At 40.5% G+C, this 14,635-nt stretch overlaps 1 protein-coding gene across 6 annotated transcripts in view; it reads right to left on the bottom strand.

Annotated features, from left to right (window-relative positions):
- Window positions 1–5,322: 5,322 nt before the first annotated feature.
- Window positions 5,323–14,635, bottom strand: part of DAAM (disheveled-associated activator of morphogenesis-like protein) — a 39,387-nt gene continuing 30,074 nt past the window's right edge. For all 6 annotated transcript variants that reach the window (XM_034335603.2, XM_034335514.2, XM_034335430.2 and 3 more), the window contains exons 2-12: window positions 14,308–14,415; window positions 10,539–10,847; window positions 10,241–10,465; window positions 9,431–10,028; window positions 9,065–9,339; window positions 8,648–8,980; window positions 7,927–8,402; window positions 7,408–7,844; window positions 7,137–7,264; window positions 6,913–7,083; window positions 5,323–6,831 (exon numbers count right to left, since the gene is read on the bottom strand). In XM_034335603.2, the coding sequence (XP_034191494.1) occupies window positions 6,565–6,831; window positions 6,913–7,083; window positions 7,137–7,264; window positions 7,408–7,844; window positions 7,927–8,402; window positions 8,648–8,980; window positions 9,065–9,339; window positions 9,431–10,028; window positions 10,241–10,465; window positions 10,539–10,847; window positions 14,308–14,349 (3,261 nt within the window). In that variant the 5' untranslated portion in view covers window positions 14,350–14,415 and the 3' untranslated portion in view covers window positions 5,323–6,564. The remainder of the gene's footprint in view (window positions 6,832–6,912; window positions 7,084–7,136; window positions 7,265–7,407; window positions 7,845–7,926; window positions 8,403–8,647; window positions 8,981–9,064; window positions 9,340–9,430; window positions 10,029–10,240; window positions 10,466–10,538; window positions 10,848–14,307; window positions 14,416–14,635) is intronic.

Raw genomic sequence — 14,635 nt, 5'->3', positions numbered from 1 at the left:
ACCCTATAAAACAAACCGAAATCACACGCAACACTAATTTCAAAATTGCAAACATTCTGAACTATGACAAAACATCGGCTGGCAACGAAGGGTCTCACACCCCCTAGACTTACGCCAAACGCTACATACCACCCACCCCGCCTGGACGTCGTAACGCCAGGACAGAGTGCACCCCCTCGCTAAGAGCGCTACCCGCCCGTCCAACACGTTGCATCCAACGGTGTCAGATTGACGGACGCCCATAGTATAGACAAAAGGACTACAGTTTAAAATATGGTAACATATTTTCATATGTTCCGTATTCTAAAGCTGCGCCTGCAAAGGCCTAGTAATGCATGGGTATATCTCCCAGAGATGGTGTTCACGGTCTTAGGCCGCGGAATCCTTGACTAGCAATGGATTCCCACCGAATGTGAGTCATAGTTACTTCCACTAATTTAATAAATGCAAAAAAGAAAAAAATTTAATAACAATCGCGAATTCATTTGCAACACTAATTTCATTAATTATATAATATGTACAAAAGCGTACGCGTGAAAGCTGCTCCATTATGCGCAACGCTAAGCTGAAAAAAAGAAAAAAAGAAAAAACGCGAACTGTAACGCAACACTACTCAAATCTACCGAATTTTGTAAGACGCAACACTATTCTAAAAAAGGGGTACAGCCAATCCAAGTTGAAGCTGTACTACGGCAGCTGGTCCATAGCTGCCTTATGGACCATGGCAACTCCACTGGATCGTTTTTGGGCATTTCTAATGCAAAACGCGAATATTCATTACCGCAACACTAATTAACAGGGAACTCTATAAACTAATGCAAAGCAATCGCGTATTTATAAGGCGCAACACTGGGAAACAATCGCGCTAATATCAATCGCAACGCTATCTTTAAGAGACATGCAATTAAAATGCAAAAAAGGGGGATTCTCAAACCGTGAATTTTTTATTCGCAACACTAAAGCAATTAACATTAAAAAGCAAAACTCTATCTTAAAGCAATCAATATTACAAAACAAAACTCAAATAATCTTAAAGCAATGTAAAAAGGAAACGGGATATTTAAAATTCGCAACACTAATATATGTATAAATGACAATCACGATAATCATGCACACGCAACACCAAATTGAACCGTGGTCAATATTCGCAACACTAAATTGAAAACGCGATTTGCCCAAAATCATGGGGGTCACAGGCCCCCTCTTGTCCTGAAATTACAAAACTACAACTACAGGCGAGCACAGTGACAAAGTAGTAACGATAATGATTTCCCATCGTTTTTAGCAAAAGGATGCAAAATCATTAGTAGTTCCCCTCTTGAAAGACAGTTTGTCGGGGCGCTTCGGCATATAGCCTTTTCTTTCTTCGGGCGGTCCACCCACCTGAAACTTATATCTAAAGCTCGAGACTTGCAAATTCGCAAAACCAAAAAAAAACAATCAACAAAAAAGAAGAATCGCGAAACTCTAATTGACACGCGGACGATAAAGGACTTTATATAAGTCGTTGTTCGTGCACACGTGCCGTGCTCGAGCAGAACTTGTGCGTTTCGTGCCATCGCGATCGCGAATGACGACTTATGAAGTCGCCAAAAATTTGAAAAATTGTACAGACAGAATCGAAAGCGAACGGCATACTCCGTTCGTCGATTGCATCGTCAATTCTTCAAATATATTCGAGGTACAGGTTGATCACGCGAAATCGCGCCTACCCGACCAAGAGACTGTGACAACCTGCCCCGGCCCTACCTACTTACAATCTATCACACACACCAGAAGGTATACTACCTACCTACCTAACGCTATATCTAAAAAAGGCAAAATCACATTCTCACAAAAATTCATTCCACGACCCCCATACACTCCACCCGGGCGCAAAGCCTACACTAGAGAGAACGTCCCGAGACGCCTCCGTCACCCGAGTTTCATCTCACATCACACTCTACGGTACGTACCATTTTTCACTGAAATCGTCTGGCAAGGCTAGCAATCATTGCGTATAATGATAATTACAAAATTTAATTAACTACTTTGATATAGAATATTTCATAATAATGGTAATAATCATGGTAATAGTAATGGCAATATAGTAATAGTAATGGTAATAATATTATTTCGTTTGTACGTTCATCGTACATCTTGTTGAATAAAATATTATTTCAAATTAATAGTTAAATGAAAAATTTATTAAACCGACGCAATCCCACAGCCTAAAAACACAAACACACCATATGTGGAGATTACGTCGTGCACGATATACTAACACAATGCCAGCCGCTAATAATTTTTATTCTTATGAACTAGGTCATCGTGCCCATTGTCTCTACCCATCCAAGTAGCACCTGGGCACGTGAATGGGCTTTGACAATAAACACGGAAGGGGTTAAATCTGAAAATCCTGATCTAGAAACATGATTAGTACACAAACATCTAACGGGCTAATATTTCACTATTTTAATAAAAGTGACTCGACTTTGTAAATATAAAGCTTTAATAACAAATACAGAAAAGCATAATAGAGCAACTATGACGCAAACATGGTGCACTGCTAATATCAGCTGGCAACGAAGGGTCTCACGCCCCCTAGACTTATGCCAGACGCTACATACCACCCACCCCGCCTGGACGTCGTAACGCCAGGACAGAGTGCACCCCTTCGCTAAGAGCGCTACCCGCCCGTCCAACACGTTGCATCCAACGGTGTCAGATTTGCGGACGCCCATAGTATAGACAAAAGGACTACAGTTTAGAATATGGTAACATATTTTCATATGTTCCGTATTCTAAAGCTGCGCCTGCAAAGGCCTAGTAATGCATGGGTATATCTCCCAGAGATGGTGTTCACGGTCTTATGCCGCGGAATCCTTGTAACTAATTTGATTAATTAAATAATAAAAAGGATTGAGTTTAAAAACCAAAAGGATTCCCACCGAATATTAGTCAGTGCATCGTCATATTTACTCTCGCGCTGGAAATTTTTCGCAACACTAATTTAAGAAATGCAAAATTTTAATAAAAAAGAATTGAATGTCTCTAATTAAGAATTCTTTGCAATGAAACAAAAATTTATTGTGAAAATTAATATAACATCCTCGGGCGACTTCCTCCTCAGAGTAAATTTTCAAGAATACGCAAAATGTGTTGAAATATATCACTCTGGCTTGGAAATCTACCCGTCACGAATTGTCTTCTTGTACATTAATTGTTCAATTTTGCATGAACGTGTAAATAAGTTAAAGTTTGCTATAGGAATTGAACTTTACTACTCAGAAAAAATCCTCAAATTATATTTGAATTCACAATATATAAAATGTAATTAAATTCATGTAAAAGCATAATTAATATGTATATCTAGTATACATATTATAAAACCAATATTATATCGATTTGAATCTTTATGATAACTAAATCAGATGGTATTTGATTTCTCCGTTAAAGAAAAACTAAATAAAATTGTTTCTGTATTTACTTAATTTGAAAATATTTCATATTCCACGTTTTATTATAAAATTGTATCATGAATATTTAAAAGCATTCAAATATTTCATAAATATCTATCGGAATATGTGAAATAGAAATAATATTTAAACGCGAAATGCAAGAAGACCTAGCCTGAAATAAATGAAATGAAACACAATAAAAATGTCACTACACATGAGTATAATCATACCCATGGTCACTATGCTCGCCAACCATATATACAACTGGTAACCCGTGTCGATCCGGACCATTCGTCCTGCGACATGATTGGGCACCAGAGGAACCATAAAACATGCGACTCACCGTTCGCAGATATACTCTTCTTCCGACAGTCAAACACCAGGTAGGAGGCTGCCTTGTAGGAGAAGACGGACGTTGTGAAGAAAGCCATCACGGATGTCCATCTGTAACAAAAAAAGAAGAATTACGGTTAATTTTGAAAATAATCAATTCTTATTGTAATAAAATTATATATAAAGTTGGATTTTAGAAAATATTAGCAATTAAAAAGAAATCTCAATTATCAAGTGTTGAAATTGTAAATTATTCTATTTTAATAAAAAGCAGTTAGGTGACGTACCAAGGCGGAAGTCGTGAAGAAAGCCATCATCAGGATATCCACGAACTCGGCAAAATCAAAAAATTCATCTGTAACAAAACAAAACAGAATTACGGTTAATTTTGCAAATTATCAATGAATTTGGACTTCTCTTCCATGTTTCTTTCTGTTTTTTGTACTTTTAACACACGATCGACAATTTAATTTAATATTTGAAGATAATTTAATCTTACCTATTGCAGACACGTGCCAAATGAACTATGCTTTGAAGAGGACTGATGCACTCCACTCCACTCCGCGTACCTCACCCTGAAACGATGAATCTGATTGGTCTAAATGAGAAGACGCAATAACGGACGACCAATCACAGCCATTGGTAGAAACTTCGAATTGCTTGGAAACTTTAACATTAAAAGATCCGTTGAAAATTATCAACGCCATATTGAAATAAGGTTAAGATTACTTTTTTCAATTTAAGGCACCGAAATATAGGAAAGAAGATAGAAAAAGACATAAGAGATTAAATAAAAGCAGAATGAATGAGAAATATGTTATTTTAATTCGTATCTGTATCGGCAAAATAGGGTATAAATTTTCAGCTTACGCATATCTGAAGACAACGTGGAAACGATGTCAGAAATCATGTCTCCAGTCTTCTCTTCAATTTTGTCTTCTGTTTTTTGTATTTTTGATACCTAATACACAATTTAATATAATATTTAAATACTACTTCAGGCGATGCAAGCGTTGACGCCGTTTTAGACACACGAGCTGCGAATGATCACGTGGTCGAGCACTAAAAACGAATGAACTGCGCCCTACAGAAAAAATGAGGAACTAAATTTGTTTTACCTGTTTTACCTTTTTGACGTCTTTCGAGAGTGAATAATGAACGAAATCGTAGTTCTTACTATTTTTTTAAACGAAGCCTCCTGAACACGCCCCTTAAATTGTTCTGCAATCTGTTTAGTAATGACGACGTAATTTGAGAACTCGTTTGTAGGAATTTTTCTAGGGACTGTCGGTAAGGTATCAACGTTTGCATCGCTTTAAAAAACCATTCTTTAATGATATGGCGTCATCTGTGGAACCAAGTAAGTACACCGACGAGCCACGCTCGGCGACCCTCTAGAGATAATAGTGGTTTAAACCAGTGGCGGGAAGGAGGATGTACAAAAAGATTGTACCGATATTCGGTACCGGAAGGAATTCCGCCTGGGCCCTTTAGGATCCTTCTATTTCAAATTCTCAGGGATTAGTAGTTTGTAAATTGCTAATTAATGCTTGAAACATCACCAATGGCCTGAATTTTCGTATATTTCCGTATATTTCTGTATATATTAATACATGTGACATTAAGGACTCGGTAATATATTAACCGGACATTGATTCTTGTCGATGGGTTCTCCTCCACAAGAACGAGACGTCGATACTGAATATTTACAAAAATACAAAAGCTTACAAAACATCGACTACTATACAACAAACTCTCGTCTAATCGTTTCTTCTTCACCCCTCTCTCTACACATCGAAAACTAACACGAATTTCGTCGACTAGACGATTTGCCAACTAGCCCCTAAGTCAAAATGCACTCATGAATTTTCCAATCTGAAAAGCTCTCAGAGAGCACTACGCTAAGCGATCTAATCGATGCGTTCGTCGATTTCTAAATACAAAAATCAGACTTGTAGGTTTTGCGGGGCAGAAACAGGACTGCACCCCTCTAGGCCCTGTTCGTACGTTCCTCGATATAAAGAACACGTATTTTTCTTCAAAAGTGTTACAAATATCTGTAAATAAAGCTGGAAAATTGAAATTTCACGTCTTAGAATCGCGTTACATTTCACTGTCCTTGAATCATTTTGAATTACAGATCCCTGTGGCTATATACAAAGAAAGATCATCGAGTGGTACCTTATTTAAGGATATTGTATAAGTTCGCTCATTTTTTCTGTTCAGCATGGAGATTTTCATCAGCGTGTACGGTGCAGGTAGCAAAAACCATAATCCAATTCGTCTGTACTATAGTTTTTTTAATATTTCATACGTCAATTCCCTAAATTTAAACACCCTACTGCAACAAGTCTTTGTGCTCTTTAATTTTGTCTCCAAATAAATGACAGACACGTAACATAGAAATTTGAAAAAGTAAATAATAATCCCAAAGGAATACCAGTGATTTTTAGATAAATTTAAGAAACTTCGAATCAGAAATAAATCACGAGCGAAGGAGGAAGACATCTTCAAAGACAACAAACCAAAAATGAAAATAATTCTACATAATCGATGAAGAAATTCGCGAGAAACCTATATTCTTCATTTAAAAAAAAATCTATTTACATGTTCCCTACTGGTTTTACGTATTCTTCACTGTCTCTCTACTCGAACATTTTCTTTTCTTCTTTCCTATCACATATCGTTTAAATCGCAGATCCATCGAATCGACGGCTGTCAAACCAGAAACTATTCATTTCCTGATCATTTCAAGATAATTTCAAAGCGATCAATCGCAGATTTAATTATCTCAATGCCGTTCCCTCGAGTCTTCTCTGTGCGCGCTGTGTCTGCGCGATTCTTGCCCGCTCGGAGTCACGGGTCTACGCTTCGATCTCTTGAATTTCGCGATGTCTTCCCCGAAAACATCCCCAGTGCGAAGGGCTGATATCAAGTCATCGAATTCGCCCTTGTTGTCCGTTTGCCCGTTACTGTTCACCTCGTTCTTCTTGCTCAAAGAAATGCTATTCAATATCCCTTCGCGTGAATTCTTTCGCTCCATTGTTCTCTTTCGAAGCTGCAACAGAAATCATTCAAATTTTTTATAATTCATTAAAAATCATATCATTAGAAATTTTGGAAGAATTTCAATTTTTACTTCTTGTTCTTGTTTCGCTCGACGTTCCTCTTCTTCGATCTTCTTCCTCATGTTCTCCACGTCCTGTCTGGCCTCCGCTAATGCCTGCAAAAAGTTCTCGAAGATGCCAAAGAACTCGTCCGGTTGCACCCCCGCGGAATCCTCTCCAAACAGTCTCACCGCTCGATCGAACTGCAAAACCGAAATTAGTATGGAATTCCTAAGCCTCTAATTTTAAAACTTACCCTGGTCTTCATATCCTGGAACAGGTCCTCCGCTTCCGCTAATCTACAAGTGGCCTGCGCCTGGAAGTCTCTCATCGCTGGCAAGAACATGTCTCCTTGAAGCACTTGAGACTGACCACGGTGGAATTCTGAAAGGATACCAAAAATGGTGAAACCAGTTTGTTTATCTGAAATTCTTTTCCGATCAGGTTCGAACCGAATTCTATATTAGGATCGAATCGAAAGTGTCGATGGAAGATATCCTAAAAAAAAGACATTTCAAGGAACTCACCTATTTCCCTTTGAACATCTTGGAGACCGTTCTTCAGATTAGCCACCTCTTTTTGCAGATCAGCCATGCTGACTCTAGCCGCGGTTCGAACGTGAGGCATGTCCTCCTCGATATCCAACACCTCTCTGAACCTCGACTCCAGGATCTGAACCAAGTAGTGCAACAAGGTGGTCCCTTTAGAGCAGGAGGACTTGGTGTCGACTAGACGGTTCAGCGAGGCCAAACGGAAGCCGCAAGCATTACCCCGAGCGTTCCCGCGATTTACGTAATTCCCTAGAGCCAGCACCAGTTCCAACAACTTTCTGAGCCTCCTTGATCTGGCCACCTGCCGACTCGCCTCGAGAACCGCGCGCATTCTCGGCGTCAATTCCGCGATGCTGGCTGCGAATTTCTTTTTGTAGTGAAGTGATCGCAGTCTTTGCTCGTAGTGGGGTACTCTGAAACGTGGATCGAACAGGAATGAATAATGTAAAACAGAGAAATACATTCGGATCTATTTTTTGATGAATAATTAATTACTTGGATATTTGGTATAAGAAACAGTCAGCCCTGCTTTGCAGTTCTTTCTGATGCATGTCCAACAGAGCAGCCTCTTCGGATGACGGAATATACTTGAGCAACTGCTCCACCATGTCTATGTGCAAAATATTTTGCTGATCCATAGAGAGGATCGTTCTGGTGATCTCGTTATCGGTCATCTTCAGTTTCGATAGTAATATCGTGCAATTTTGTGCTCGCCTTGAATCGATCACCGACATGGTTTTCTTGTTTTTTCCAAGAGTTCTCAGATCCTCGATCGAACCCTCTGCAGAGACACCGTTCTTCTGATAAGCGCAGAAAATCTTATCGATGGACTCTAAGTCCATGACGTTATACAATTTCGTGTCGTCTAATTCCGACCATATGGTTCCCTGCAGCTTCTGTTCCGGGATCTTGGACCAATTGAACGATTTCAGGGGGTTGCTTGGTTGAGGGACGTTCTTTATTATCTCCACCTGTGTGAGGTTTAATATTTGTCAGTTTAAAGGGTACTAAAGTTTTAAACCGTAAGCAATATTGACACTTTTAATAATGATTATTAAAAATTAACAAATGTTTTAACTTTTGAAAATACAGGGCTGCAAATTGGCACAGATTGTTTTTTCTTGATAACGTAAAATCAGATTTGGTTTAGGGCTACTTTTGTCCACCTTATCCAGCTATATCTTCTGGAAGAGATTCGAGGAGATTAAATTAGTACCTTCATAGGAGGAGGTGCTGCTGGCATTAGGCAAGGTGGTGGAGGAGGTGCCAAAGGCGGAGGCGGAGGAGGTGGAGGCATCGGTTTCGACTCCACTTTCTCAAGAACCTCATCCTCCACGATTTTGATCGTCGCTTTAGCATCATCCGGCAAACTTCCCGAGGCTACCAACTGTTCCAGTCGTTTTCTCTCAGACTTTTCATTGTTTATCTGCCGGGATAGCGTCTCCAAATTGTCTTGCAGCTCCGAGATCCTCTGCTTCGTCTCTATATGCATCGACGTCTCCTTTTCGAGACGCTCTTTCACTCTCGCCAAACTGGCCTCCATGTCTTCCTAAAAAAGCAGCGAGACAATATAACGTAAGACGAGAGATCGGAAAAGGCGATCTCAATTTGGTAAGACAACGAGATAAATTACTTTCTCCTGCGTCCTCAGATCCAACTCTTGTTCCTTCTTGGCCAATCTGGTCGACATGTCCGAGTTTTCTCGCTCCAACTCTTCGGCCTTCTTCCTGGCCGCGACGAGTTCCTCTTCCTTAGCGAGCAGGTGGACAATTTCCTTCACGTTTATCTCGATTGGTGCCACGTCGGGGTTCCTCGTAACACCGGTCTCGTTTCCTTCCGATTGGAGGACGATCTGCTGCACGATACGATCGAAGAGTAACCAATGCTGTGGATAGGAACCGTAGTCGACTGGAAAGAGAAATGATTGAAATAATTAAAATAAATCTGAAGGCTTTCTTTTCGAAGTTGGACATTTGCATTTGAAAATTTGGTAACTTACGAGGCAGCAATAGACAATGTTGCAGAAGACTCAACAGATGAGGATAGGCAGCCGTGTGGCTGAGTTTCCTTCTAACTAGATCAAACATAGCAGTAGCACTCTTCGTGTCTACGTGTTCCTTTTCAAACTTCCTAGCAAGTTCCTTCTCATCTTCGTTCCTGACCATCTCGAAGAAGTCCAAGTGTCTGTCCAGTGTCTCATTTTCATATTTCCTCAGCTTCTCGATGATGGGTTGAATACCGAGCATCAGGAGTTCGTATCTCAGGTGCAGTCTGAACTCCAGAGTCACCTGGCCAGGTCCGTAGTTGAGCACTGCGTTGATGAACGACATGATCGCTGTCTTTAAAGACAGATTGTCTTTATAGATGCCGAAGTTCTTGTCCAGGTCGTTGATGATGCTTTGGAAACGCGTTCGTTCGAAATGGTACTGCTGGAAATGTAGCATGGCTTCAAGGACCTTGCGATGGCCACCCGGAACCAGGCAAACGGCGCCCAAGATTTCCAGAACGGAGATTTTCGTTTTGATATTCTCGGTCGCCAGCGACTGCGAGATCGTGTTGATGGCTGTCGGGTGCGCCAGTACGTGTGCTCTTCCATTCTGGAACAACAATCAAAATATTGAAACCCTCTTCGTAAAACAGATTTGATTTATTTCAGGGCTTCTCAAACTTTCCCACTTAACGACCCCGAGAAAATATTTCTGCAACCCTGAATATAAATTTTTTAGTTTTCCTAAAATTCCTGCGTCTCCCAAATTTGGTTACCTGACCCACATTTTAAGAAGCCCTGATTTATTTCTACAAAACTTACAGAATTGTTCATCAACGCCTTCAGGCACCCTATCACGCTCGTGTGCAGGTTGCTGTTGGCAGCTTCCGGTTCCATGGTGCCCAGCACTTGTAACAAAGCGTTCAAACCATCGAGTTCGATGAACCTGAGGACGAAACTATGTGGCTGTGTTCTGAGAGCTGTCTTCAGGGCTTCTACTTGGCGCATTTGGTTCGTCAGTTCTTCACCCTCCTCGGAAAAGGGGCTCTAAATAGAGATTCAAGCTTCAGATCGATCCTTTTTTCGAAAAAATGAATTTTTTTAATTAAGAATCACTTACACTCGCTATGGTCTTCAATCTGTTGATATAATCCTCAGGGTCGCCGCTGAGATCGGTGGTCCTGAGACCACCGTTCTCCAACGTGCCGTTGCCTTTCCTCGAACAGTATATCTGCCACTTTTTGTTCGCCGGAAGTGCCAGGACCGCCTGCCGGTTGGTCTGGGTCAGGTCCAGCTCGTCCACCAATTCAAGGAACATCTTGTTCAACTCCTCCTCGGCGGGCATCGGCAAGGTGGGCGTCATCGCTTGAAGCGTGAGCGTGCCCGTCTGCTCCACAACGCAATACGTGATTTCCGGTGGCTCGTCATCCTGCGTAAACAAATAATTTTCCAAAGTTTCTTAAAAGGATATTTCACTCGCGCAGAGGGATTCAAAACAACGATCCGAGTCTGACCGAAATTTCAATGAAAACTGTATATTGTTTTCAACGTCGCGTCGTGTATAAAAGAAAAGAAGCAGCGTCGAGACGTGAGTGAATTTTACAATCATGTTTCTTTTTTTTAAGGCACGTGGGAGACAACCAAAAGGTCACAGAATCGAGTTCGCGCGTTCCTCTCGTCGCAAGTATTTCGACTTTCCGTGAAAACCGATTGGGAACGAAGACGATCGAGGGTATGTAACCAGGTCTTGACCTTATTGAAGACGAGCCTCGGCATTAAATCGCGGCGTCGAGCGATCGTTCGAGATGCCGACGGTGTACCAACTCCGCTTGCGTACAGTTTAAGCGATCGACGATCGATGAATCTCTTCGACGAGTATCCTTACGAAACGCTTCGATCTATTGCAACATTTCATTTTGATTGATCAAATATTTCAATAAAATTTCCTAAGTCTACGCAAATTATTCCCAAAGTTTGCGAATGAACGCAGGGTTCTATTATAACCTGTCGGCTTCTCAGCTTCACAAAGAGATTTTTCGCTTCTGAAATTGAACGGTATTCGAAGTACGCTGACGTTCAAGTTCACCGAACATTTACGATCCCCAGGAAGCATCGACATCCCGAGTTGTACGGTTCTCGCGGCTCCTCCGACGAGGCAGTCAAGAGGCAAAGCAAAGGTCAGGGGACTGGCTCGGGCACCGGATTCCTAAGGTACTTTCACACGTGACTAGGAAATTATCTATTCGCGTACCTGTCCCTCGATTGACTATCGTTATTGTTACTTATTAGGTCGATGCGAACGGTTCGTCGTATAAAATATATAGGTGGACCGATCGGTACCGTTATGCTCGAAGAATAAAATTGATATTAGAAATGAACGTGCCGTACGAATGGCCGAGGAAAAATAGCCAATCGATCATGTTCGAAGTACAGTAAGGTAATTTCGCGCGATCGCGAAAGAAAGACATTACGCTCTGCTCTGCATCCGGAGAAGAAATTGCGCAGACCTCGATACACGAAACAGATGGACGATAGAAAACAACGCGAGCTGGATAGCACATACGTTTCTTCAGAAGCGTCCACTTCTTGATAAAGTCGACTGGAGCTTGACAAGAAGGCTTTTGGAACGCGATCGTAAGGCATTAGCATAAGTTTTTCGGTTCTGTCGCTGGTAAACGGCTGAGAGATGATTCTTGGAAGCGAACTTCTTGTCCGACACTCTGTTCGATGCATGCCTTCGGGACAGTGGACGCATTAATGTTCGTAAGATTGAATTTATCAAAGGAAAATTGACTTTGTTTCTAACGCAAGACGTTAATTGCTATTATGGCAGGCCTGGCCTAGACACTCGTCAGGAAAAAACTGAAGAGTCTACGTCCATTCGTGCGCTTTCTTACGTTTTTAATCGGACGGTATAGAAATTCTTGCATCGTCGATAATTGATAAAGAAACGCCGTGTTCCATGAGTCACACGCGATACTAATCGTCTTCGGACTTTCTGTACTGCATTCCATCGGATCTCTTGTTCGACGGATTTGTCGGTAAAAAAGGACTACAGAATTCTCGAGGATGCCGATGAAGGATCTCTGGCTTGTGTACAAGCGTGTGGGTAGTCTTTTTCAATGATCATTTATTTCGAGTCTTATTGAAAAGAGATCCATTTGAATCGAGAGACGGATATTGGATTTTGTTCGCCAGAAGTTTTTGTTAAAATACCTTCGGTGAAAGTGGCCTATTCCTGAATAGATCTTAATAAGAAATTCAGTTGCATTATAAATCCCGAGTTTTTTTGCACCGATCATGACTTTGACCTACTGTAATTAATAAGTACTGTGAAAGTATTTTTTTATATGAGAGAAAATAGGTCATAGGATTCATTACAGATGACAAATATACAGGTTTGAAATGATCGCGAGATGCGGAGGGTTACATTACCCTGTCCGGTACACACCCATAAATGCAAAGCATTCTTGCGTCCGTTACGCTTGCTCGAATGACATCTGCAATGCAAAGTGATGCACTCCGAGTGCAGTATAGACTCGACGTGTAGTGGCGAGCATGTTAACCTTCCCTGAGGAAAATGGGGAGAGCCTCGCCATACGTTTTAATATCCACCTTGATTGTTTGACAAACGAGAGTTGAATCGAGACTATCATCCGTTTTATTAAACGAACCAAGTGGCTTTGGTAATCTAACCCAGGCACTTATTAAAGGGTTCTAGAATCTTTCCATTATAGAATGGAGAGATCGAAGATTTAAGAGGAATGGAAAAGAGTCGATTTTTTTTAAAAATATAATTAATATAATTTTTCAGGTACTATGAGTGGGAGAAAAATGCTGACAAAATTGTGTCTCATGTGTGAATTGATAGAGGCAAGATTTTAGAAAAATCACGTTTTCCAGCACTCGTGTTATTTTTTCTCAGTAACCATTCGATCGATCGAGTTGAAATTTGATGTGCTTTTACTACTAAGGGTAATACGTATTTATGGCCAGAATTTTTTTTGAAATTTGCCCTACAGCCAAATTGACAGCATTTTCTAAATTGAAGGTAATATTTCAACCTAGAATTCAATATTCAATATTTCAACATTCCCTTTGGGTAAAATGCACATCTAATATCATACTAGATGCTCTAAAAATTTGAATTTGATAGTTGCAGTAGATTCTGAGAAAAAGTAAAAGAAATAGAAAATGCCCACTGATCTCAAGAAGAAACTTAGACATCTAAATAAATATTAATTAACGAGCACGAAACTTGGGATTGCTAGGTAGAGAAAGACTAATCGAATCGAAAGTGTTGAAGATTGAATCATTAACGGAGCTTCATACTTCCAAGACTTCGCACGCAATTATATCACGCGAGCGGATGATAAATCAGTCGCGATGTCTTCTGAAGCAGAAACGCGCCGGATGTGGTGTCTACGAATTAGACACCGGAACAATTCTCAATGAACGAGACGACAAGTTATACAAAACACAAAGATTTACGCTGAAAAATGATTCATTGTATATTAATTACAGTGACACTTTGAGTAGAGAAAACAGAATGTTTATTTCATTCTCTTGTTCCAGCTGCTGAATTTGCCTCAACTTACGCAACCATCTGCTAACGACAATCGACTTCGTGGAAATGTATACACAATCGACTCTTGTTCAGCTCGAATCGGAACGAAGAATGCGGAATTACTTGGCGGCTTCTAAGCCAAAGCACGGAATCAATTTTCGCGCTTTATGGTCGGCTAATTGTTCCTGTTAGAGCGTTCAACAACTCGACGGATTCAATTTTCCTCGTTTACGTACAATTTGCAAAATTATTAACCCTCTGGAGGTTAACTTATAATGGTTTTCGAGGTAAAAATTAGAATTATAACTGTGGTAATTCTTACCTGAAGGCAACCACAGAAAGATTTTTTCACTCGGGATGGCATCGTCTGGCAGCGACCCACGAACTCCTTCAACGGCTGCGGACTCTTTACGGGACAGCTCGGAATCCTCTGCAAATTAAGACAGCAGAATTAGTACTAAAGCAGCATCGCATGGAAATTCAATGTTTCTAGAACCAGATTAGAAGAATAATAGAAACAGAGTCAGAAAGATAAATACAGTATTTGTAGGTATTTTGTTTATCAATAGAAATTATTGAACCAGGATGGATCAAAGTCTATTATTACTGTATAGTAATTAAGCAATTAAGTAATAGCGAAGTATATTCAT

This window comes from Osmia lignaria, chromosome 9, assembly GCF_051020975.1.
Source record: "Osmia lignaria lignaria isolate PbOS001 chromosome 9, iyOsmLign1, whole genome shotgun sequence".
In the NCBI taxonomy this organism is placed as follows: domain Eukaryota; kingdom Metazoa; phylum Arthropoda; class Insecta; order Hymenoptera; family Megachilidae; genus Osmia; species Osmia lignaria.
Note: the sequence above shows the minus strand (reverse complement) of the source record. Positions and strands in the feature narration are given on the sequence as shown.